The 23,196-nt window shown below is 48.4% G+C and overlaps 1 protein-coding gene across 3 annotated transcripts in view; it reads left to right on the top strand.

Moving 5' to 3' along the window:
• Pcnx2 (pecanex 2) overlaps positions 1-23,196 on the top strand; it is a 167,508-nt gene that overhangs the window by 5,230 nt on the left and 139,082 nt on the right. For all 3 annotated transcript variants that reach the window (XR_013051388.1, XM_006982493.3, XM_076572346.1), the window contains exons 2-8: positions 2,761-2,966; positions 4,107-4,224; positions 4,925-4,961; positions 6,592-7,884; positions 16,885-17,032; positions 17,929-18,074; positions 20,381-20,474. Coding sequence is in view for 2 of the 3 variants with exons in the window: in XM_006982493.3 (XP_006982555.3) it covers positions 2,761-2,966; positions 4,107-4,224; positions 4,925-4,961; positions 6,592-7,884; positions 16,885-17,032; positions 17,929-18,074; positions 20,381-20,474 (2,042 nt within the window). In the remaining variant the exon portion in view is untranslated. The remainder of the gene's footprint in view (positions 1-2,760; positions 2,967-4,106; positions 4,225-4,924; positions 4,962-6,591; positions 7,885-16,884; positions 17,033-17,928; positions 18,075-20,380; positions 20,475-23,196) is intronic.

The following is a 23,196-nucleotide window of genomic DNA, read 5'->3' as shown; positions in this document are numbered from 1 at the left end:
TCGATCCCAGCATCCCAACAGCTCAGGTCATCTTCAGCTTCTCGAAGCAGCGAGCAGGAGCAGGTAGCGCCTGCTAGTATAGCAGCTCCTGAATGCACCTCCAGTACTGGGGTGCTCAGCTAATACAGGGGTGAGGGCCCTGGCTCTCGGACTCTGCTCTTGGCCAGCAGCTAGCGTTCAAGTCCTCAGGCCTACGGGGTCTGAGATGCTCAGCCCTTCGGGAAGTTTCTCATCTCAGCTCTTCACAATCCTTTTCTTCAGTCCCAGCTCTCCTCCTTCTCTCGCCTTCTACTCCCACCACCCAGCATTATATTCACCTCCAGTTTCTCCCCACCCTCTCCATGAAAAAACAAATTATAGACCATTAGATCAAACAACAATGGCTTCATTATATTTATGGCTATTGATTTGTCTTAAATATAGAAAAGAAATACAGGCTTTTTGGTCTTTGAAGGCTATTAAGAATCTTCTGGTCCTTCTATTCTCTGATGTAAAGATTTATCTTGCACAATGTGTCTGTTTTAGTTTTCCTCCCAAATCTTTACCATCTCAAAAGAAAAGGCAGGGAGATGGCACTGCAGTTAAGTTACCAGATGAATGATGGGAGGACCAGAGTTTGGATCCTCAGAGTCCACATGGGATGTCAGGTAGGTGTGGCAGCCCACTTGGAATTCCAGCCTCAGAAAGCAGAGGTGGAATCCCCAGAACAAGCTGGTTAAGTGAGATTAGCCATGTCTGGGAGCTCTGGGACTGATTGAGAGACCCTGCCTCAGTGAATATGGTCGAGGAACAATGGGGGATGATTCCTGATCTCAGCCTCAGGTCTCCACCTACACATTCACCCATGTTCATAAGTTTCCACACACATTCCAACATGCATGCCAAGCATGCATACAGTCACACACACACACACACACACACACACACACACACACACACACACCATACACACATATGAAAAATGGGAGAGGGGAAGAAAAATAGAAGAAAGCTGAAACATATTCCATTGCATTTTTTTTTGTCTCGTTAATGTGTTTCTAAAATAAAGACTACACCTCAGTACTTAATAACCAGGAAAGAAGAAAAATGTCTGACCAGAGGAAATATCCCTGAGGAATCCTTGAAAAGACCTTTCACTAGAAAATGTTTGCTGTGGTTTGCACGTGAAATATCACCACAGGCTGGTTGGAACATGTGCTTCCCATCTGTGACACTGTTTGGAAAGGTTCTGGAGCCTTTGGGAGATGAAGCCTCACCAGAGGAAGTGGCTCTCTGAGGGTGGGCCTTGACGTTATATAGCCCAGTCCTACTTCCTGTCCACTCTCCACTTCCAGTTTCATCAAGATTTGAAGAGGTTTAGAGTCCCACCAGCATATGTCTGCCGGTGTGGGACTGCCATGCTTCTCCCTCTAGCCTGGGCTGTGTCCCTTTAAAGCTGTGGCTCTCAACCTTCCTAATGCCGCAACCCCTTAACACAGTTCCTCATGTTGTGGTGACCCCCAACCGTAAAATTACTTTTGTTGCTATTTCATAACTGTAATTTTGTTACTGTTATGAATCATAATGAATATATGATATGCAGATAGTCTTAGGCAATAACTGTGAAGGGTCATTTGACCCCCAAAGGGGTCATGACCCACAGGTTGAGAATTGATGCTTTAAAGTGTGAGCCAAAATGAACCCCCTCCCTGAAGGTGCTTCTTGCCAGGCACTGTCACAGCAGTGAGAAGAGAAGTCACTAATGCAGCCAGTTGCCTGGCTCGTTCCACGATTTTCTTCTTAGGTATGGACACACTGACCTTAGGTATGGACACACTGACCTTAGGTATGGACACACTGACCTTAAGTATGGACACACTGACCTTAGGTATGGACACACGGACCCACCCCACCAGCCAAGCAAAACATTGGCTCTATGGTCCCTTGTTGCATTTGAAAACTGCATCTGAATTGTTACCCGAGCTGTAAATAGTATGCATGGTTTGGAGATTAACTGATAAGCAGTAGGAAATGCAGGTGTAGTTTTAAGGATGCAGGTGGGTGTTGGCCTGGAGAATGGCAGTGGAACTTAGAGATGCTAGCATCCCAGTGCTTGCTGGGTACCCGGAATCCTCCTGTCTCTGCCTTCTTAGCACTGGGGTTAGGGCACACCACTGTGCCTGGCTTTTTCATTGCGGGGTCTGGGGATTGAACTTACGTCCTTGTGTTTGAGTGGCAAGCATTTTACTGGCTGAGCCATCTCCCAGCCTCAATAGCTTGTTTTGTTTTGTTTCTCTCTCAGTGCCGGGAATTGAGCCTAGGGTCCCACATCTGCTCGGCAGGTGCTCTACCACTGATCTGTGTTTCCAGTCCTATTTAAATTCACAGAATAAGAGCACATTGATGTGTGGATTGGTGCAGACATTATGTAAGAGTTGAGTCCTGCTGCTTATAGTAACATATTTAGTAATTCGAATTTCAGTGAAAAAACATACATATATAAAAATCAAAGAGCTCAGTCGAAACATTGGCCATCAAAGTCACTGATCAGAACCTGGGAAGCAAAAAAAAAAAAAAAAAAAAAAAAAGGTAAACAGATAATATAACTTTTTTTCCTTGGAGACTCTAACCAGAAAAAGCCCCAAGCACTTGAAATCTTGCTCCAAGCACTTGAACTCTTGCCTGACTTATGCTCAGTAAAGAGTTGGCTGTGCGTTGAGGTTGAAAACAAGGTAGAAGCCTAGAGACACGAATGTCTTTTCCTTCTTCTTCTCTCTGTAGGCTTTCCCTCCAAACGTCCTCACCGCGCTGTTCTACTGCGGCTCTGTGACCATCTTCTTTGCGGTCATCAAGCTCATCAGCTACCGCCTGCACCTCATGTTCGACAAGGGTGAAGTGATCCAGCCCCGATCCCCTCGAAAGAAAAACAAGCGAAGGCCAGAGGGAGAGGCCAGCAGCCAGCACACGGCCAGCCACAAAAACCCACGGTAACCTTGTCCGGAAGAGCGCCTGCTCCCAAGGGGAAGGATTTGGTTTTGATGAAAATGATGCTGTGTGGGGTGGGGCTGTGTCTAAGTCTGTAGAGCACCTGCCTAGCATGCACAGCAGTCTGGGGTCAGTTCTCAGCACCACAGAAACCTTGTATAATGATGTGTGCACCCAGGAGGTGGAGGCAGGACGTTTGGGAGTTCAGCATCATCTACGGGGGCATAGTGAGTTCCAGGCCAACCTGGGCTGAATGAAATTTGGGCTCAAAAATAAATAAATAAATAAAAGTTGCCCTCTACTTATGAGTTACTTATGAGGGTAAACATTCCAGGCAGACATGGGTCTGTGTATTTAAAGCTAAACTTAATAAAATTAATTCTTACAATCTGGATGTCTTATCTGGCCACCAACATAGCTTTACACTATGATCTAAAATTCATTTGTCTTAGGCTTAACAATGCAAAGTATTCTACTTGAGTATTTTGTCTTGTTATTTAAATTTACAGAGTACACCAAAGAATCTTAAAGAACAGTGTGCATCACTATAAGATCACACACCGCACAGAGTGAGGTTCTGAGATCAATGTTTGAAGGAAACTTAAGGACCCCATGCTTGTGTCATTTTTTTATAGTCTGATTTTCAAGGTGTGTCTCCCAGGCTGGGGAGGGTACAGGAGGGCCTGGGCTTGATCCCCAGAATTCCTATTAAAAGCCAGGCATGGTGATGTAGGCTTATAATCCCATTGTGGGGATGCTGGAGGCAGGCAGACCCCTACAGCTTGCTGGCCACTGGCCTAGCCAAATCAGCAAGTTCCAGAGCAATGAGAGACGTTGTTTCAACAAACAAGGTAGATGGCAGCTGAGCTATACCTGTGGTTGAGTTCTCTCTGGCTTCCATAGGTACACATGTACACACACACACACACACACACACACACACACACACACACACGGGGGCGGGGGGTGGGATTGGAGGAGAAGAGAGAACAATTCTTCTAATTTCAGGAAAAAGTTTATGTGCTATGAAAAATAGGACTTGTGCATAAAAAAAAAAGGGAGGACCCGCGGGGAACAGTTTGGGAGGCACATGGAAGAGCCTGGCTTTCTGGTAACACCTGCTCTTTCTCACCCTGGGTCAGCAATAACAGGCAGATCCACAGCGCCAAGAAGGAAGAGCCTCGAGGGAGCCTGCCCACACCACCCCTCCGCTGCAGCTCCCGAGGGCAGAGCGTCCACTCCCAGCATTCCTCGCCACTGGTTGGTGACCGCTTCCTGTTGCTCTGGTGTTCACTCCCCAGCGTGGAGCATCCAATGTGTGTGTGTGGGGGGGGGCTGCCATGGCCCCTATGTAGTCACTGCTTTCTTGGGCTTCTCATGCCATCGGCTGTGGAAATGGCCCACGGGTACGCTTGGGACCACCAGACTTCACCTACTGTGTGTCCCCAGAACACCAGCAGCCTCTCCGGCTGTCTTTTCTGTTTGAGAACTATGGTGCAAATCTCTCCCTTCCTTTTGTCTTCTGCAGTCAGTCATGGGGTCATCAGATTGTTAGCACTTCCCACGTGTAACAAACTCCATCTCCTCCTCACTGCTTTATTAAATCTTGCATCTTGGAATACCAGCACATCACTGTCCCTGTAGGGTAGCTTTCCGGCTCTCCATCCGTGGTCGCTACGCCTTACTCCTCCTGGCTTTCGGTTCTTAATTAGCATCCTCCCCCTTCCTGTCACAGTCCTCTCGGGAGGATGTCTGCACTTAGACATGTTTTAGAATCCACCTCTTTTGCCCATTTTATAAACACTTAAGAAGCACAAACGCTGAGGTGTCCCTATGTGTCCCTTTTGTTAGACAGACTGAGCGGCTGCCGAATGGAGAAGGGTGGTGGCCAGCTGTGTGGAACGTGGGGAATGTGCATTGGGCAGACTCCTATAGTGATGTTTATTTTCTGTTTCCTCAGGAGTTGCCAGCACAGGAGACAGTAGAAGACCTCAAAGGTAGAGTATTGTCACTGTTTGATATTTAATCACCACTACATCCTTAGGGAAATATATATATATATATATATATATATATATATATATATTGGTTTTTCGAGACAGGGTTTCTCCGTGTAGCTTTGCGCCTTTCCTGGAACTCACTTGGTAGCCCAGGCTGGCCTCGAACTCACAGAGATCTGCCTGCCTCTGCCTCCCGAGTGCTGGGATTAAAGGCATGCACCACTACTGCCCGGCTGGAAATACATTTTTTTAAAGAATTCCTTTTAATCATGTGTATATGTGTGTATTTCTGTGTGTACACATAAGCCGGCACAAATGAGTGCAGGTGTCCATAGAGGCCAGAAGAGGGTGCCGAACCCCCTTGAGCTGGGGTTCCAGGAAGTTGTGAGCTGCCTGATGTGGTTGCTGGGAACCATGCTGGGTTCCTCTACAAGAGCTTTGAGCATTCTTGACTGTGAGCCTCCTCTCCAGCTCTGAGGTGAAGGTGTTAAGTAAGGGTCAGAGCTGTGAGTCTTTCTTGGAAGGTCCTGCTCCCATGGGACATGTGACCATGCTGAAGGCTTGATGGTTACAATGAGGACAGAGTGCTGCTGACATCGAGCAGGTGGAGGCCAGGATGATACACCTTCGTAGACACACACACACAAACACACACACACACACACACACACACACACACACACACACACACACATCTGAGTGTTATATGGTGCACACAGTGATCCCCACAGAGCAGAGAATGAGTTTGTCTGACCTACTGGACCACTGCTATTTCCCTTGGTTTTGTAATGTTTCTTAGCCTGTGGGTCTTGATCCCCACAGGGGTCACACATCAGATACCCTGCATATCAGATATTTACATTATGATTCGTAACAGTAGAAAAATGACAGTTATGAAGAAGTAAGGAAATAAGTTTACGGTTGGGGTCACCATAACATGAGTAACTAACTGTATTAAAGGGTCACAGCATTAGGAAGGTTAAGAACCTCTGGTCTAGAGGGATCATGTAACTTGCTCAAGATGAGAAGGTGATGGGGAGCAGAGTCAAGCCCTTTCCAACCACAAGGCCTGAGTGTGTGATTTAGACCATACTGCTCTGCCTCTTGAGGCCCCAGCACAGAAAAAAAAATGTGAGTCACTATTATAGTACAGACCTCTTAGGAGCCAAGGTAGAAGAGGCACTCTTATAAAACAAGCTTCCAGGGCCAGGATGACTTGGATCCTTGTAAGCATGAGGGTCTAAGTCAGATCCCTAAACCCACATAAAAAAATTGAGTGTGGTGGTACATACTTGCAATCCCAGCACTTAGGAGACAGAGACAAGGGAATCCCTGAGTCTCACTGGCCAGCCAGGCTAGCCCAGTGGGTAAATTTCAGACCAGTGACTCAAAGAACTAGGTGAATGATATCTGAAAGAATGGCAGCTGAGGATGACCCTGGGCCTCGACATACAGGCACATGTGCACACCCTCATGTACACACACACACACACACACACACACACACACACACACACACACACACACACCCCGAGTGTTTGCTGCTGGTTTGGGTTTTAATGTCTCACTCTCAGGTGTTAAACATCATTGCGGATGGGTCCCACGTCACCCCTGTCATTCTTTCCAGGCGTTGTCCTGTCAGAGGATCAACCCGAGGCGGTGGTGTCCTCTACCTCACTGGGCATCAAGTCGGAAAGCCTACCTGCTTCTCAGGGCCGCACACCAGAACCCACTCCCAAACCAGCAGGTCCAGTGAAGCCAGTAACCCCGGAGATCCTCACAGGAAGAAAAGGGAAAGAGCCAGGGGGCGCTGGCCGGCGCCCGGCCCGCCACAGGTCTGAGAGTGGCCTGGTGAGCACAGGAGCCTTGAAGAAGTTGCCACACCTGTCGTTGTCCCAGTATGACTTGCTAGAAACTGACATCTCCTTCCAGCCGTGGGGCAGTGAGCACTCAGCTCTGATTCCACAGTCCACCAAGGGTCCCCAGGGCCCCACCAGGACACCGTCCCAGAGCAGATCGCCTCAGGACAGCCTGAGCAGCAGCTGCTGCCAGTGCGACACAGTCCTGGCCAAACCCACGGAAGAAGAGGAGCTGACCCGGACGTCCGGTCCCGTGGAACTGCCCTTGAACCAGGAAGTGGTTGACTCTGAGGGCGAGGTTGCAGTGACCCTCATTGATAACTCTCAGCCTGGGGAACCGCTGAGTCTGCATGAGCCCATTAAGATAGTTATCACCATGAGCAGCACCCCAAATTCCATGAGTGACCTGGAGAGTTCCCTGCACCTGAGGGTAACCAGCTCTGACGGAACCAGTGTCAGGCCCGACGCAGAGCCTTCTGGCCCAGGAATGGCTGGTCCTGCAGACCCTGAGCAGGTCAGAATTCCTCTGATCACCCTTGAGCTAACTGAGGATGGAGGAGGAAGAGGCATCTCTTGTCCTGAAAGAAATGGCGGAGAAAGGACCCCAGCAAGAATGGAGATGATGTCATCTGATCCTTGTCCTGGCTGTGGATCTGGGGACGGGGAGCGTAGCACCAAGGATGGCAGTCTCACCCCAAGGTGTACCTGGGAACCAGGACCCACACCCGCACCACTCACGCCCAGGGTGGACTCCGAGTCTGAGGGGAGCAGGGAGGGCCAGGCTAACCTTGACCCAGCCTCTTGTAAAAGCAGCCATGAGCAAAGGCATGCCCGTGTGCTCAGTGTGGACAGCGGGACTGATGCGTTCTTGAGCCGGGGTACCAAGGAGGTGGCCGGTGACAACGAGAAAGCCATCCCAACATCCAAATCAGACCTGGAAGCCAAGGAAGGACAGATTCCAAATGAGTCCAACTTCCTAGAGTTTGTCTCCCTATTGGAATCCATCAATACATCCAAAGTGGTGGCCCCCGACTCAGCAGCAGAGCCAAAAGGTCCTGAAGGTGAGACTCCACCCACTTCTCCCTGATGACATCACAGCAGGGATGTCAGTCTGTCCTTTGCCTGTGTTATCCAATCTGGGGCATCAGCTCTCAGGGGATGTTTGGTGTGTGTGTGTGTGCACGTGCGCGCGCTCACACACACACGCATGCGCTCACATTCATCTGTGTGGATGCACATGTCGGTGCAAGTGTGCACAGCACATATACAGAGGTCAGAGGACAGTGCTCAGACGCCTTCCATCTTTTGTTTCAGACAGGGGCTCTCATTGTTCTGGTCCTCACTGCATAGGCCAGGCTAGTTGACCTCTGAGCTTCCAGGGATCTGCCTATCTCTACCTCCCATCTTGCCTCATTGGGATTATAGGGACTTGCCACTGCAGTCAGCTTTTTTTTGTAGGTTCTGGAAATCTGAACTCAGCTCCTCATGCTTGTGAGGCAAGTGTTTATGGATTGAGCCATCTCCCCTACCATGTGGCTTGTTTCTGCTACCCATCCTTACTCCAGGTGCTGATCTTGAGCTGTGATGAGCACCCCTCATCCAAAATGCTTTGGAATTGATATGTTGCAGATTTTGGGTGTTTTCAGGTTTTAGGATATTTGACTACCCACAATGAGGTATTTTTCAGGTAAGACCTATGAGACTCATGTGTATGTTCACACTCATTTATGTTCTGGCTGTACCCCATGCACAGCCATGGATGGTTGTAATGCTCCGGGATTCTAACTGTGCCTTGTCACTGGAGGTCAGGTATAAGTTTCCTCTTGCAATGCATGTTGCTGCTCAGAAAGTTCTGGATCTTGGAGAATTCCCAGATTCTGGTTTTGAAGGTGGGGAGGCCCTACCTGCATCCACTCACTACACAGGAAACTTCAGGCTTTACGAGGAGTTTCCAGATTCTCTAGAAGCCAAGGATGCTTGTTTCCAGGGAACAAGCAATTGTTTCCTATAGTTCCAACAACTGAAAAACAGATGTCTCTTCCAGTATAGGCGACATGCCTTCTGGGAAAATTCAGCACAAAGCACATTTCTGTTGAGGACCCTACGCTGGGTACTAGGGATGACTCAGTTGGTAAATGTTTGCATGTAAGCATGAGGACCTGAGTTTGATCCCCTAGAACCCATGGAGAAAAGAAACCCAGACATGGCAGTGAGTGTCTGTGACCTCAGCATTGGGGAGATAGAGGTAGGAGAATCCTTGGTCAGCCAGTCTAGCTGAACTAGCAGGCTCTAGACTGTCCCAAGAACAAAGGTAAGAACAATCCAAGAAGACACCTTATATTTACCTCTGGCTCTGTGTGCACCTACACACACACAGATGTACATGCACACACATCCTTACTTTTCCTATAAAATTATGTTTCAGGATGTGGAAACTCCCAGTACTTCCAAGTTGCACGCATCGTAACAAATCCTTTTGTAGTTCTTCATTCATGCCAAGCACGATCTTGAGTCCTTTATTTACATTAGCTAGAGAGGCTACATCCTCCCTTCCCTGGGAGGGTCCTCACTCACTCTTCTTCTGCCAACACTGTCATCATTTATGGGTACCAGGACCTCACTAAAATATCCAGAATTTGAGTGTGGATTAATCTTATAGCTTATTCTCCACACAACATGGTATTTTGGATACAATGGTTAATCCTCCTTTAAAGTTGAAGCTCAAAGACTGTCACTAACTTTCCAGAGTTACCTGATCAGTACAAGAGGTGCCAATCTGAGGCTCATGGTGGCAGCCTGCTCCAGGGCCCCTGCTCATCACCATCAAACTATATATCGCAGAGGGGTTTGTTTGCAAGGGAAATGGTTTCCCCTTTGATCAAAATGATGCCACTATACCAGAGTTACTGTGTTCTTTAGCTTTAAAGTCCCATGGTGCTGTGGTGTTGGCGCCACTCTGTATGTGTCTGTGCTGAGTGGGTTCACAAGGCTGCTGACTGTGACACTCCGGGCAGTGTTTGCTTACCTACTGGCCATTCTCCGCTCTCAGGACAGTTCCATATTGGCAGCTCTGAGCAACTTCCTCCAATTCAGTTAAGTTTGAAACAGACAGACAGTACATGAATCAAAGGTAAAGATATCTTTGAGATAAGAGTTCTTTACATTTTATTGATTGATTATGGGTTGATTGATTGATTGATTGATTGTGTGTGTGTGTGTGTGTGTGTGTGTGTGTGTGTGTGTGTGTGTTGAGTGGGGGCGGTGATGCATGTCACAGATTTGTGTGGAGGCCAGAGAACAACTTTGAGTTCTTGCCTTCTACCGTGTGGGCCCCAGGGATCGAACTCATGTCCTCAGACTTGATGGCAGTGCCTTTACCCAGTGAACCAGCTCACTGTTCACACGCAGCCCGAGTTAGCTAGAACTCAGTGTCACGAAGGATGACCTGTGAATTTAAGATTCCACCTCCTTTATCTCCCAAGTTCTGGGACTTCAAGTGTGCACCGCCACACACAGTTTATGCAACACTGAGGTCAAACCCAGAGTGGTGTGCATGCTACACAAGTACTCCCCTAACTGAGCTACATCTGCACCCTCACCCCTTTGCAGTCTTTTTGAGACAGGGTCTCATGTAGCCCAGGCTGGCCTCAAACTCGCTATGTAGCTGAAAATAACTTAGACACCTGATCCTCCTGCCTCTTCCTTTTCCAGTGCTGGGATTACAGGTGTCTGTTTCTGTGTCCCTCAGGCTACTTGTAAGGCTTATTTGGTTTGCCTACTTCAGAGTCTATACTTCTTAAACTCCTTGCCAGCTGAGTTCAGTCAGGGCAGTATCACATTGCAAATTTCCCTGCTTTCTGTCGCTGTGATAAAACACCCTGGCCAAGAACAACTTATGGGAGACAGGCTTTATTCGGCTTACATTCAGTTCGAGGTTACAGTCCATCACCGTGGAGAAGTCAAGGCAGGAACATGTCACACCCACAGCCAAGAGCAGAGAGAAAATAAACTCATCCTTGTTTGCCTACATACTTGGCTCCTAGATTTCTTTACTCTTACGGTTTGAAGGCACAGACCCTGAAGTGGTACCAGCCACATTCTGAGTGGGTCTTCCTGCCACTTAAAGCAATCAAGACAGTCCCCAAAAGATGTGCAGCAGGTCAACTGGATACAGACAATCCCTCATTATGTCTCTCTTCCTGGGTGATTCTAGGTTGTAGCAGGTTGACATTTAAAACTAAGCCTCATAGAACTACAAGTAGGCTGCAAGGAGGTGAGGCCCCCAGCAGGCTGGATTACTTACTAATTTCTCATTGCTGTGACCAAATAGCAGACAATAAGCAACTTAAGGAAGGAAGAGTTTATGTTGGCTCAGTGTGGTGGAGTGTAGTTGACCACAGAGGGGACGGCATGATGGCAGGAGTGTGCAGCTGAGGCATTTGATTGCCATGAAGAGAAGCCATGACCAAGGCAACTTATAAAAGAAAGAGTGTACTGGGGCCTTACAATTCAGAGGGATGACCCTATGACCATCATGGTGGGGAGCTTGGTAGCACACAGGCAGGCATGGCACTGGAGTAGTAGCTGAGATCTCACATTTTCATCCACAAGCAGGAGAGAGAGAGAGAGAGAGAGAGAGAGAGAGAGAGAGAGAGAGAGAGAGAGAGAGAGAGAGAATATGATGTGGGCTTTTGAAACCTCAAAGCCCAAGTGATACCCCTCCTCCTACAAAGCCACACCTTCCAATACTTCCCAAACAGTTTCACTAACTGGGGACCAAGTATTCCAATATATGAGCCCATGGGGAACATTCTCATCCAAACCACACTTCCCAAACAGTACCACTAACTGGACCAGATGTTCAAACATATGCACTTGCAAAGGACATTTCACATTCAAACCACAACATGGGTGTTCTGTGAGAGGACCAGGCTTAGCTGTTGAGATTGGGATGGTCCCAAAGCAGGAAGTGTCAGTGGCCAAAGGGCCAGAGACTCAGCTCCATGCTGTCACCTACAGAGACCATTGCTTAGGTGAAGTTGCGATTCTTGACTGCACCATAGAAAGGAATTTCAGGGTGAGCCAACATATGGCAGAGTTGGAATTTGTTAAGGGAAAAAGTTTAAAACAGATACAAATGTGGCGGTTAATAGAGAGGCATTTAGTAAAAGACAAGTATACACCCCAGAGAGTGGGCTTTTCAAGAGAGTCACACTCAAGTGTCTACAGTAGTTGTATATAGTGGTTTTGGTGGCTTCTAGGGTCACATCACAAGAGGTTGCTGAGGAATGTAAATGGGATGCTAAGGTGATCCTGGTCCTCAGTGTTGACTACATGGAACTGCAACTGATAAGGTAAACCCTGGGTCACAGGAGAAGGTAAGATCTGTGATGACTAACTGTGTCAACTTGATACACCTAGGAAGAGAGAGCCTCATTTGGAGAACTGCTTCCATTGGATTAGCCTGTGGACATGTCTGCGGGGCCTTCACTTGCTTGCTAACTGATGGAGGAGGGCTCAGCCCTCTGTGGGTGTGCTACCCCTAGGCAGGTAGTCTGGGGTGTGTAAGAAAGGTAGCTCAACGCGCCGCGAGAGGGAAAGCAAACCAGGAAGCAGTGTTCCTCTGTGGTTCCCTACCTTGGCTTCCCTCAATGATGGGCTGTATGTACCTTGAACGCTAAAATTAACCCCTTCCTCCCCAAGTTGCTTTTTGGTCAAAGTGTTCTATGACATCAACATAGAAGCGAACTATGACAGATGTCTTCACTGTAAACAAAAATTTATACTCTTGTTTGTAAGAGTCCCAGAAAACCCAGGGTCACATCTGGAGAGGGGTTAAGGCCATATATAGACCTTAAGCAAAGAGTCCTTGCTATTTTAAGATTCTTATTCAAAATATCTCCATAGAGAAGGAATATTGTCATCGACTTTGCCAGCAACTGTTAACCATGCTGGCATCCAGTCAGATGGAGCAGGGCTTCAGCCAGACTCCAGGCTGCCTTTTCTTCCTGTGTCCCTGTGATTCCTCTGTCTTTCTGCCTCAAGAGTGGGACTAGACTGTGCATCTCATTCAGAAAAGAAGAGAAGGGCCAAACAAGTCATGTGCCTGGAGACTGTTGGTACCAGAGAGGCTTCTGTGGCGCTCAGACCTCTTGAGTTTTGCCATGGCTGTGTGCGATTCTATCTCTGAAGAATAGTTGATTACTGTAATCTGAATGCCCAGTTCTAGAATGTGCCTATACGGATGACTGTGAGATGACATTGGAGGTCTGCGGTATCTCTTCTAGTCATAGTTCTGATTGACAGGAGGATGCAGCTTGACCTTGGATCTCACTGGAGCGGGGGTGGAGCTTCTAGTTCTCTTTAGGATGCTCTCCATCCGCTGAGCTATGCAAGGAAGGACAGCAAATGGTCCTCAGCCCTCACATCATCCTTCAACTCAAGGCTGAGGAAAATCATGCACCACTCAAAGCTTAGAGCTGAGTGTGGTAGTGCATTGCCCATCATCCTGGCTCTTCGGAGGCTGAGGCAGGAGGATTGAGGTCAGCAGTGAGACCTTGTCTAAAAACCCAAACCAAAGCAACAACTGATAATAGCATAAAGTTTGTTTGATTTCATTTTTGTCGTGTGTGTGTGTGTGTGTGTGTGTGTGTGTGTGTGTGTGTGTGTGTGTAAATAAAGATACCCATAGCCATTAGCTGAGAACAAGCAAAGGTTTCCCTGGAGCGAGGAGATCAGCTGATTTGGGGAGTAACTTAAAGCCAGGAGGGTGGTACACAGCTCCTTGGTGAAGACTGGGGCAAGGGGGGGGGTCTTGTCTGCCCCAGGTGGAAGCTGTTGACTGGAGAAACCAGACATGGATCATCTTGTGCAATTGATTAGGGCTGCGAGTTCAGCTTTATTTGCTTAGAAATACTGAAAACAGGGACAGATGTGGGAAGCTCTGTTACTGAGAGGTCCTGCCCATGTGGAGCTAAATGTCAGAGCATGGATGGCTTCCTGGACTGCTTGCTAGTGGTGGCCTGACTTCTACCAGGCTTGATTCTCCCATAGTAGCCCTGGTCCTGGGATTGGGGCTGAAGGTAATGTGTGGGTTGCTGGCTGCTTCAGCTATTGACTAGAGATCTCTGTGTATATTAACTGGTCATTATTTTGTTTGTGTAGTCTATTAACGTCTAGGAATTTCTACAAACCATATTCTAAATGTGCTACATACATAAAGATTTTATCTGTGGAAGAATTATCTATAACATAGGTGTGTGATTTTCCTCAGGGAGACATAAACCAGTACTTCAGACAGGACATCAAGGACAGACCAAAGGAACCTCTCACCCCAGCCGAGCTTAGTGACCCAGTGAGTTTATTGGTGTTGCTTACAGAAGCATGAGAGATTCAAGGGCAGCCGCATTACCACAAGCCCTCACTAAAGCTTCATTTCCTGGTTTCTTGCAGGCTGCGTGACAGGTCAGAGTCTCCTCCAGGAGACTGCCGATTGGAAAATGTCCCTCACCCCCTAATCTTGCTTGTAATCTTAGGGAGGAGTTTTGTGAAGCTTGTAAGTGTCCTCCAGTTGGGAGCTTCCCCCCTAGAGAAAGTGTTTCCATGGAATGTGAAACACTGTAAGTGTGCAAGGATCTTGCTAACATGCCACACTGTATCTACAGATGTAACTATTTTAGGGTGACTTGGAAGATTATCTAGTGGCATTTGAGAACATTAATCTTTAAAGTAAATATGATAGTTAAAAGGGGGTATGTGGCGGTTTGAATGAAAATGGCCCCCATAGGCTCATAGGGAGTGGTATTATTAGGAGGTGTGGCCTTGTTGGAGGAAGTGTGTCGCTAGGGGTGGGTTTTGAAGTTTCAGAAGCTCAAGCCAGGCCCAGTGTCACTCTCTCTACCTCCTGCCTGCTTGTCTGGATATAGAACTCTCAGCTACCTCTCCAGCACCATATCTGCCTGCGCCCTGCCATGCTTCCCACCATGACAATAATGGACTAAACCTCTGCACTGTAAGCCAGCCCCAGTTAAATGTTTTCTTTTATAAAAGTTACTGTGGTCATGGTGTCTCTTCACAGCAATAGAAACCCCAACTGAGACAGGGTATCTTTAGTACTGGTTTATTTTATGAAAAATGTCTCATGTCTAGGAAAATGAAAACTCCAGCGAGCTCTGGTGTAGGAGCGAACATCTGGATTAAGGGGACCTGGAGAGGTGGCCCATATGCTGACCTGAGGAATGCCCACATTAAGATAGAGGACCTAAGATGCTGGAGATGGACAGATGTACCTGGCAGTGTGGTGCAGGGAGCTTCCTTGCGTACCCCTCTTCTGAAATGGGGCCTGGCATGGTTATTTGTTCTGATGTCATGCTTTTCTTGACAGCTCTGAGTACTGCCTGCCTGACAGACTGTCAAATGAAATCCAAACTTTTTGTGTGCCAGAGACACTTGCCACTGATGTGCTGGGAATGCTTAGTGTTGTGACCCACTCAGAAGTCAGCAATCTCCTCCAGTGGCTGGGAAGAAGTTCAAGAAGGGACTGCTGTGGTCATGTGGTTGACATCCTCAGACACATCACTGCAGTTTCAGTCCAGTGGCATGTCTTTTCTGTGTGTGGGCGTGCACACATGCGTGCGTGCATGTGCGTGTGCGTGTGTGTGTGTGTGTGTGTGTGTGTGTCTTTGTGTCTGTGTCTGTCTGTGTCTGTGTGTGTGTCTGTGTGTGTCTGTGTACATGTGTATGCTTGCGTGTGGAGGTGAGGGGTAGATGTCAGGTGTCCTCTATTGCATTCCACCTTGTTCTTTGAGACAGGATCACTCATTGAACCTGGAGCTCACAGGTTCAGTTAGGCCAGCAATCTTCAGGGACCTGCCTGTCTCTGCCTCCCTGCACTGATGTTGCAGATGTGTGCCACCATGCCTGGCTTGTTTGGTGGGTTCCAGGGTCAAGCTGAGGTCCTCATGCTGGCACAGCAAGCTCCTGATTCATTGAACCATCTTCCTTGCCCCTCAACAGCGTGTCTCGAAAGGGCTGTAGGTTCAGACCTTTTGTCCCTGTTTTCAGTCCAGGCTGAGACCCTTCAGAGTTGACAGTTTACACAGAAGATAGTGACACTTTTGAACCCTGTGTCCACACACAAGCCAGATGCATCCTTCACTTCTCATAGTGGCATAAGCGCAGATCCTTAGTCTAGGCCACTGTCTAGACAACATTCTAAACAGTTCCTCGCCTCCCATCTGTACCTGCTGACTTCTGAACAGCTTTCCGTCTTCAGGTAGTCCCAGGAAAGGGTGAGTAGGGGTCGGGCTGTGCCTTCTCCCACAGCCCTAAGCCAGTAGTTCCAAATTGGTAGCAATCAACAGATGGCTGCCTCCCAAGGGGCCATTCTGCCATTAGCTAGATTGACCTATAGAGAATGAGTGACTAGAAGGATGATGAGATTTTTCAAATGGTCAGTGGGACCAAAAATAGATAGTCTACTGAAGTCTTCTCTTTAAATCTGAGGCTGAGCATTTGTGTGTTCAGACCCTTTCATGTATGTGTATAGGGGTCCAACAGGGTAGTGGATGCCGCTGGGTCTCTGAATCCCTTGGTAGAGTGGATGGTGACTGTGGATGCCTGAACAACTTGTCTCAAATGTATAGACGTGTCTGTTTCAAGTATATTTATAGACTTTCATACTTAGTGAAAGGAACATCTATCTAGAAACCTGTCTTTCCTCCCTTCCTCTCTCCCTCCCTTCCCTCTTTTCTCACTATGTAGACCAAGCCAGCCTCAAACTCCTGGGGATCCTCCTGCCTCAGCTTCCTGAGTGCTAGGATTATAGGTGTACATGATCACACCCAGATTGTTTGGAGTTTTGTTGTTTGCTTGGTTTTGAGGCCAAATCTCACTCTGTAGCTCAGGATAGGGTGGAACTCATAGCTATTCTCCTGCCTCAGTCTCCTAAGTGCTGGTATGATTGTCTTCATTCTTTTCCTATTTCAGGGCTGATAGTTCATTCCCTGAACACTGAGATGGTTTTCCTGTTTCTTGTTAACATGGAAAGCTGTGTCTTTCAGATCGTGCCTCCCCAGGGACCAAGGAAGAAGCTGTGGAGAGTGACAAACCCAGTGGACATGATCCGAAGCCAGGAAAACCAGATTTGCCGAGCCAAGACCATGCAGTCGCCAGCCCAGTGTCCACACAGCCTGCCAAGACCACAGCACTGTAAGGAGGACTTGGTCACTTAGCCCTGTGTGGAGTGTGAGGTGGCCTCTCCCACCAGGTGCTCCTTGTAATGCTTTGGGGAGGGTAAAGAAGAATTCCTGGGGAGTGTGTGTGTGTGTGTGTGTGTGTGTGTGTGTGTGTGTGTGTGTGTATGTGTGTGTGTGTGTGTGTGTGTGTGTGTGTGTAGGCCAGATGTTGAACATCTCAGTAGCTCTCCATCTCTCACTGAACCTGGAGCTTACCTGTTCAAGTTACACTGGCTGCCCAGGGATCCTGGGGAATCCTCCTGTCTCTTCCCTAGCCCAGGGATTATTGGAGCATGCTTCAATGCTTGGCTTTTGTTCACATGAGTCCTAGGAGTCCGAATTCAGGTTCTCACACTTGCATGGTGAACAGTTTAACATTGAGTCATCTCCCCAGCCCCTCACCATCTGTCTTAGTTAGGGTTACTATTGCATAATTTTATACTATTGTATAAAACACCATGACCAAAAGCCACTTGGGGAGGAAAGGGAGAGGAAAGGGTTTATTTCACTCCCAGTTTCATATAGCAGTTCACCATCGAAAGCAGTGAGGGCAGAAACTCAGACAGGGCAGGAACCTGGAGGCAGGAGCTGATGTAGAGACCAATGATGCTTAAGGGCTTGCTCCACTTGGCTTGCCCAGCATGCTTCTATAGAACCCACGACCGCCGGCACAGGGGTGGCACCACCCACAATGGCTGGGTTCTCCCCCATCCATTACAAATTAAGAAAATTTCCAACAGGTTTGCTGATAGCCCGATCTTATGGAGGCATTTTCTCTATTGAGGCTCCTTCCTCTGATGACTCTAGCTTGTGTCAAGTTGACATAAAACTAGCCAGTCCAGCAACCTTGAAGCTTTCCTGTGTGTTCAGTTTCCAGGGCAGTCGGCAAAGACAGATCATCTACAGAGTGACTTCCCAACAAGACAGCTCAGTGCTGCAGGTCATCAGTGGGCCGGAAACATCTGTACAGGAGGAAATTTCCCTGGATGCCATGCACGTGTTCATCGACGAGCATGGTGAGTCTTAAAGAACTCCTAGAGAGCAAGAAGGGTGAAAGCCACGGCTTTCCTGGGAGCTCTGCCTGGTCCCTAGTCTAAGTGTTGGATATTAAAACAGTCAGACCGTCCTGGGGTTGCCTTTAGTACTATCGAAGGAGCTCTCTCCTTTCTGCCTTGGCTTATTACACCTTTGGTATGCTACTTACCCTTTGTCTTATTTCCAAGGAGAAAATTCCAGGCAAACCTTAGAGTTAACCAGGTGCACCTGATTTTTGCTCTTTTAAAACATTTTATTTTTTCATTTATTTTTCTGACACAAGGTTTTATTTAGCTTGGGCCCACTTCCAACTAGCTATGTAGCTCAGACTGACCTTGAACTTGTGACACTCCAGCCCTTACCTCCTGAGTGCTGGGATGACAGGGCTGTTTGAGCATGCTTGGTGTATGTGGTCCTGGGGATAGAAACCAGGGCTCTGTGCACGCCAGGCAAGCACTCTACCCAGGAAGCCACATCCCTGGGCTCTCTAAACACCCAATCCTTGACTTTCATCTTCACTATTACAGTAGTTATTTCTTGTCTTATGATAATCCGCTAATGATATTTCTCTTTCCCAAGTGGAGAGAGACTTCATCAGGGCGCATGCCCAGTTCCCCGTAAATACTTATGAGGTGTTTGTTAAACATCCTCATAGCTTTTCCTAGTGTCTTCATATAAAAATGATTTAAAGTAGTTACGAGAGGAATCACCCACCAAATGGTTGGGTCAAAGTCCCAAAGACAAGAGATGTGGACTCTGGTTGTTCTGGGCTGGGTCTTGGCTAACATCCTTTTTAATTATTTTAAGTTATTTTTTAATCAGTGTACAAAGTGGCAGGTTTCCTAATGGGGTTTCCACACTGGTTTGGTCCTGGCCGGCTCTCCCTCATCTCCCAGCCCCCCTCCTGGCGTGGACCCCTCCATCACATAGCCACCTTCCACACTGAAATCACCTGTTCCGGTTCCTCTCCCTCCTCCCACAGCCCTCTTTTCCCACTCTCCTGGCCCCTCTCAGGTTTCTTGGTCTCTATACACACTAACTCCAACATAAACACAAACATACATACATTGGAAGTGAGAAGGAGGCTAGGGCCTGCCTATGAGAAAGCATGCGCTGCTTGTCTGAATGGCTCCAGTCCATTGTCAGTTACAGAGTACTCAGGATGCTGACTTCTGTGGCCTTATCTGGCTCAATGTCTTGTGTCACACACACACACACACACACACACACACACACACACACACACACACACACACTTTTATCTAAGCCTCCAGAAAGTGAGGCCAGGCCTTGGCTGTTGGCACTTTGGAGCTGAAGGCCACTTTGGCAGGTGTCTCCACCAGGGAATTAGCTGCATTTCCTAAGGCCCCAGAGGAAGGTGCTCCTTGGGACTAGGAGATTACATCAGGGCAGGAGCTGATCTTCACACCTCAATGCCCAGGACCCTCCAGCCGAACTAACTGAACTCTGCAAAGGAATGCCACCCTTTCTTCTCCTCTAGACCAGGCTGACACGAAGTCAGCAGCCATGCTCATCCACCTTCCCTGAGGCAGCCTGGACTCTGCAGCCTCCATCTAAGCTGCAGGCCTAATGAGCCTCTTCTTATATGCAATACCCATGTGCATGCACACAGAAACCACCTGCTCCAGCCCTCCTCCAGTCCTGCTGCTACATGAGTGGAACATAGGAAAACATGTGAAGTAAAGGGCTGGGGACATATCTGCCTGTGGGGTATGATGAGCCCTGGGGTAGATTCCCAGCACCACTCAACCACACCTACAATCCCAGCACTCGAGCAGGAGGGTCAGGAGTTCAGGGGTGTCATGGCTACACAGTGAGTTCAAGGCCAGCCTGGGCTACCTGAGAAAGAATACTAGGTATAGTAGCCCATGCCTGTAATCCCAGCATAAGGCCAAGGCAGGAAGATTGATCATTGGAGGCCAGCCTGTAACCACAGGGAGAGAAAAAGAAATGGAAAAAAAAAGAAAGAAGAAAAGAAAAGAAGGAAACAAAAGTTAATTGACTAACAGAACGATTCTGATAAGCAGATCAAAGGCAGTGATGTAGTGAATACTACGGTTGCACCAGGCAGACACGCAGAACATTTTTCTCAGTGGTTTCCTTTGCTACATAAACTTCTGCTTCAAATGTGAAACCGAATGAAACAGAGCCAGTCACTCCACAGACAGTCTGACGGGGCTGCCTTTGACTTGAAGACGGTGGGAGTGAGCTCATGCGTCGTAGACCATGGGACGGTGCTCTTCGCTCAAATCTCACAATTTTGCAGGGGAAATCAGGTCGTGTTATTTAAAGTCTGGAAATCAGAAAGAAGGCTCCTCTCAGCATCGGTCCTCGAACCCTGACTGTGCCTCACGTGCCAGGTGAGTGGGCGTGGCCTCCAGGTCTGGGAGCCTGGACAGTGCTGGGGTCCACAGGCTCCTCCGTAGAGGTTGAGGCAGAATTTTGTGTGAAATGAAAATATGACATGCTAGAAAACCCAGCAGAACCATATTGGGGGCCGTGGCCCTGGTGGAAGGTGAACAGGACATGTAGGTGGAGACAGGGAGGGGACCTGTGTGAAGGAATCAGCCCGGCAGCTTGAGAGCTCTGCTCTCTAGAGGGCAGTGCAACATCTGCCCGAGGGCACCCTGGAAGTGTGGATGCTTCCAGTTCACAGGCCACTCAGCAGGTGGAGGCCCTAGGTGTCTTCTCTGTTTTGCTGAAAACATGTTGAACAGCTCCCAGTTCCCCGCAGTGTGAGTTCCCTTGGCACTGAAGCAGCTTTGTACAGCTCTCTGTGCACAGGGCCAGCTGTTGAGCTCACCAGCTGTGGAGCAGGTCTGAGGTTCCCCAGGCTTAGAGAGTCTTTATTGGCAATCGGAATGGGTGGGTCTCAGTTGCTTGCTGTAAATATGGAGGTAAATTCGTTACGTGCCGTGTGTTAGAACTGCATGTGTGTTTGAAGAACTGCAGACTACTATGGTATAATCGGCCTGTCGTGGGCTTCCCGCATGGAGAGCGTAAGTGGTGTTTAGAGAACCTGGGGTTGTGGCTCCGTTGGTAGGACCGAGTTGAAGCCCTCCATTCCAACTCCCGCACCACATAAGCAAAGCATGGTGGCAGGGAACTGTAATCCTGGCTTTCGGGAGGTGGTGGGAGCAAGGAGATCCAAAATTCAAGGTCATCTTCAGCTGCAGAGAAATGTCAAGGCCAGCCTGGGCTACATGAGACCTGGTCTCAAACAAAACAAACAGAATCTAACTCCGGAGGTCTCGTGTTTCCTGAGTCCTGAGTTTTTTCAGGGGTGTGATGGTAATCTCCAGGGACCTGAAACAAAGGACATAATTTTCCTGTCATCATGCAGTGCAGTGTTCTCTCACTGATGCTATGACCCCATCATCAATTTTTACCTGATCAAAAATGCCAGTGCCCGATGTCAGTGTCTAGAGGTCACCCTCCCTGTCACCTATGCCCGATGTCAGTGTCTGGAGGTCACCCTCCCTGTCACCCAGTGCCCGATGTCAGTGTCTGGAGGTCACCCCTCCCTGTCACCTATGCCCGATGTCAGTGTCTGGAGGTCACCCCTCCCTGTCATCCAGTGCCCGATGTCAGTGTCTGGAGGTCACCCCTCCCTGTCACCCAGTGCCCGATGTCAGTGTCTGGAGGTCATCCTCCCTGTCACCCAGTGCCCGATGTCAGTGTCTGGAGGTCACCCCTCCCTGTCACCTATGCCCGATGTCAGTGCCTGGAGGTCACCCTCCCTGTCACCCAGTGCCTGATGTCAGTGTCTGGAGGTCACCCTCCCTGTCACCCAGTGCCCGATGTCAGTGCCTGGGGGTCACCCTTCCTGTCACCCAGTGCCCGATGTCAGTGTCTGGAGGTCACCCTCCCTGCCACCCCATCCTTCTTGTTCTGCTCTGATGTGTTCTACTTGAACTCAGTCAGTCCCGCAGGGACAGGGCTGACATCTTACCACCTCCCTGTCGTGCAGCCTCTTCCAGTCTCAGGTACCACTGTGTGCACCAATCAAAGCTGGCTTCCCCAGCTAGAGACAAGCAGAATCCCCGAGCAAACAGACACTTGAAAGGAAAGGCGTGCGTCCTCCACTGGGCTCTAGTGTTAGCACATGCCAGGATCGCAGTTAGGGAATTTCATCATCTAGCATGGCAGTTTTCTCAGGTGATGTCTTCAATAGAGTGCAGGGAAACACAGGGAACTGTCACATCTCCTCCCCAGAGGCAGGTTGACATGCTCTTATGTTAAATTCAGAGCAAACAGAAGCCGCCTGTTTCATCCCACAGTAAAAGCAGGAGCTTTGCTTTTGTTGGATTTTTGTTTCCTCTAAGTAAATATACACTACTTCCTTCCCAGGTGAGTACTGACCTGAATTTACCAGTAATGCTAGTGTTCTGAATCAAGAGAATGATCTGTGAGAGCTGTATTTTCAGTTTTGAATGAGCATGTTTATTTTTATTGTTTTTTTTAATTCTTTTTGCCTGTATAGATGTTTTGCCTGCCTGTGTACATGCGTGAGTGCATGCGTGGTGTGTGTGTGTGTGTGTGTGTGTGTGTGTGTGTGTGTGTGTGTGTGTGTACTATATGTGTGTAATGCCCTTGAAGACCAAAAGTCTTTGGGAGCCAGATCTCCTAAAACTGGAGTTACAGAAGGTTGGGAGTCACCATGTGGGTGCTGGGAATTGAGCCCCAGTTTTCCGGAAGAGCAGCCCGTGAGTGCTCTTAGCTTCTGAGCCGTTGTTCAAACCCCATAACTGACTTTACTAAGTATACAGAAAGCCTAAGTAAGAAACAGCAAGTGATGGACAGATGTTAGAGAGTGACCTCTGTTACAGTGGCTCACCTCTGGCTGCTCTCAAGGGCACTGTGTTTTCACTCTTGAGCTGTTTTGCTGATCTTCTCTTTCCTGTCACAGAGTTGGGGAAGCAGCTCTATCCAGACAAAAGACACTTGGAGACAGACTTTGAGGCTGGGGTGGGCAATTGTGTCTTCAGAGCCAGTTCCTCAGTAAGCTCAAGCAGCATGTGACAATTTACCAGTATAACATACATTGTATTCACATATCCTGAGCCTTGAAAAACTAAGGGA

The sequence above is a fragment of the Peromyscus maniculatus genome, chromosome 5 (assembly GCF_049852395.1).
Source record: "Peromyscus maniculatus bairdii isolate BWxNUB_F1_BW_parent chromosome 5, HU_Pman_BW_mat_3.1, whole genome shotgun sequence".
In the NCBI taxonomy this organism is placed as follows: Eukaryota; Metazoa; Chordata; class Mammalia; order Rodentia; family Cricetidae; genus Peromyscus; species Peromyscus maniculatus.
This window is presented reverse-complemented; position numbering and strand designations above follow the sequence as displayed.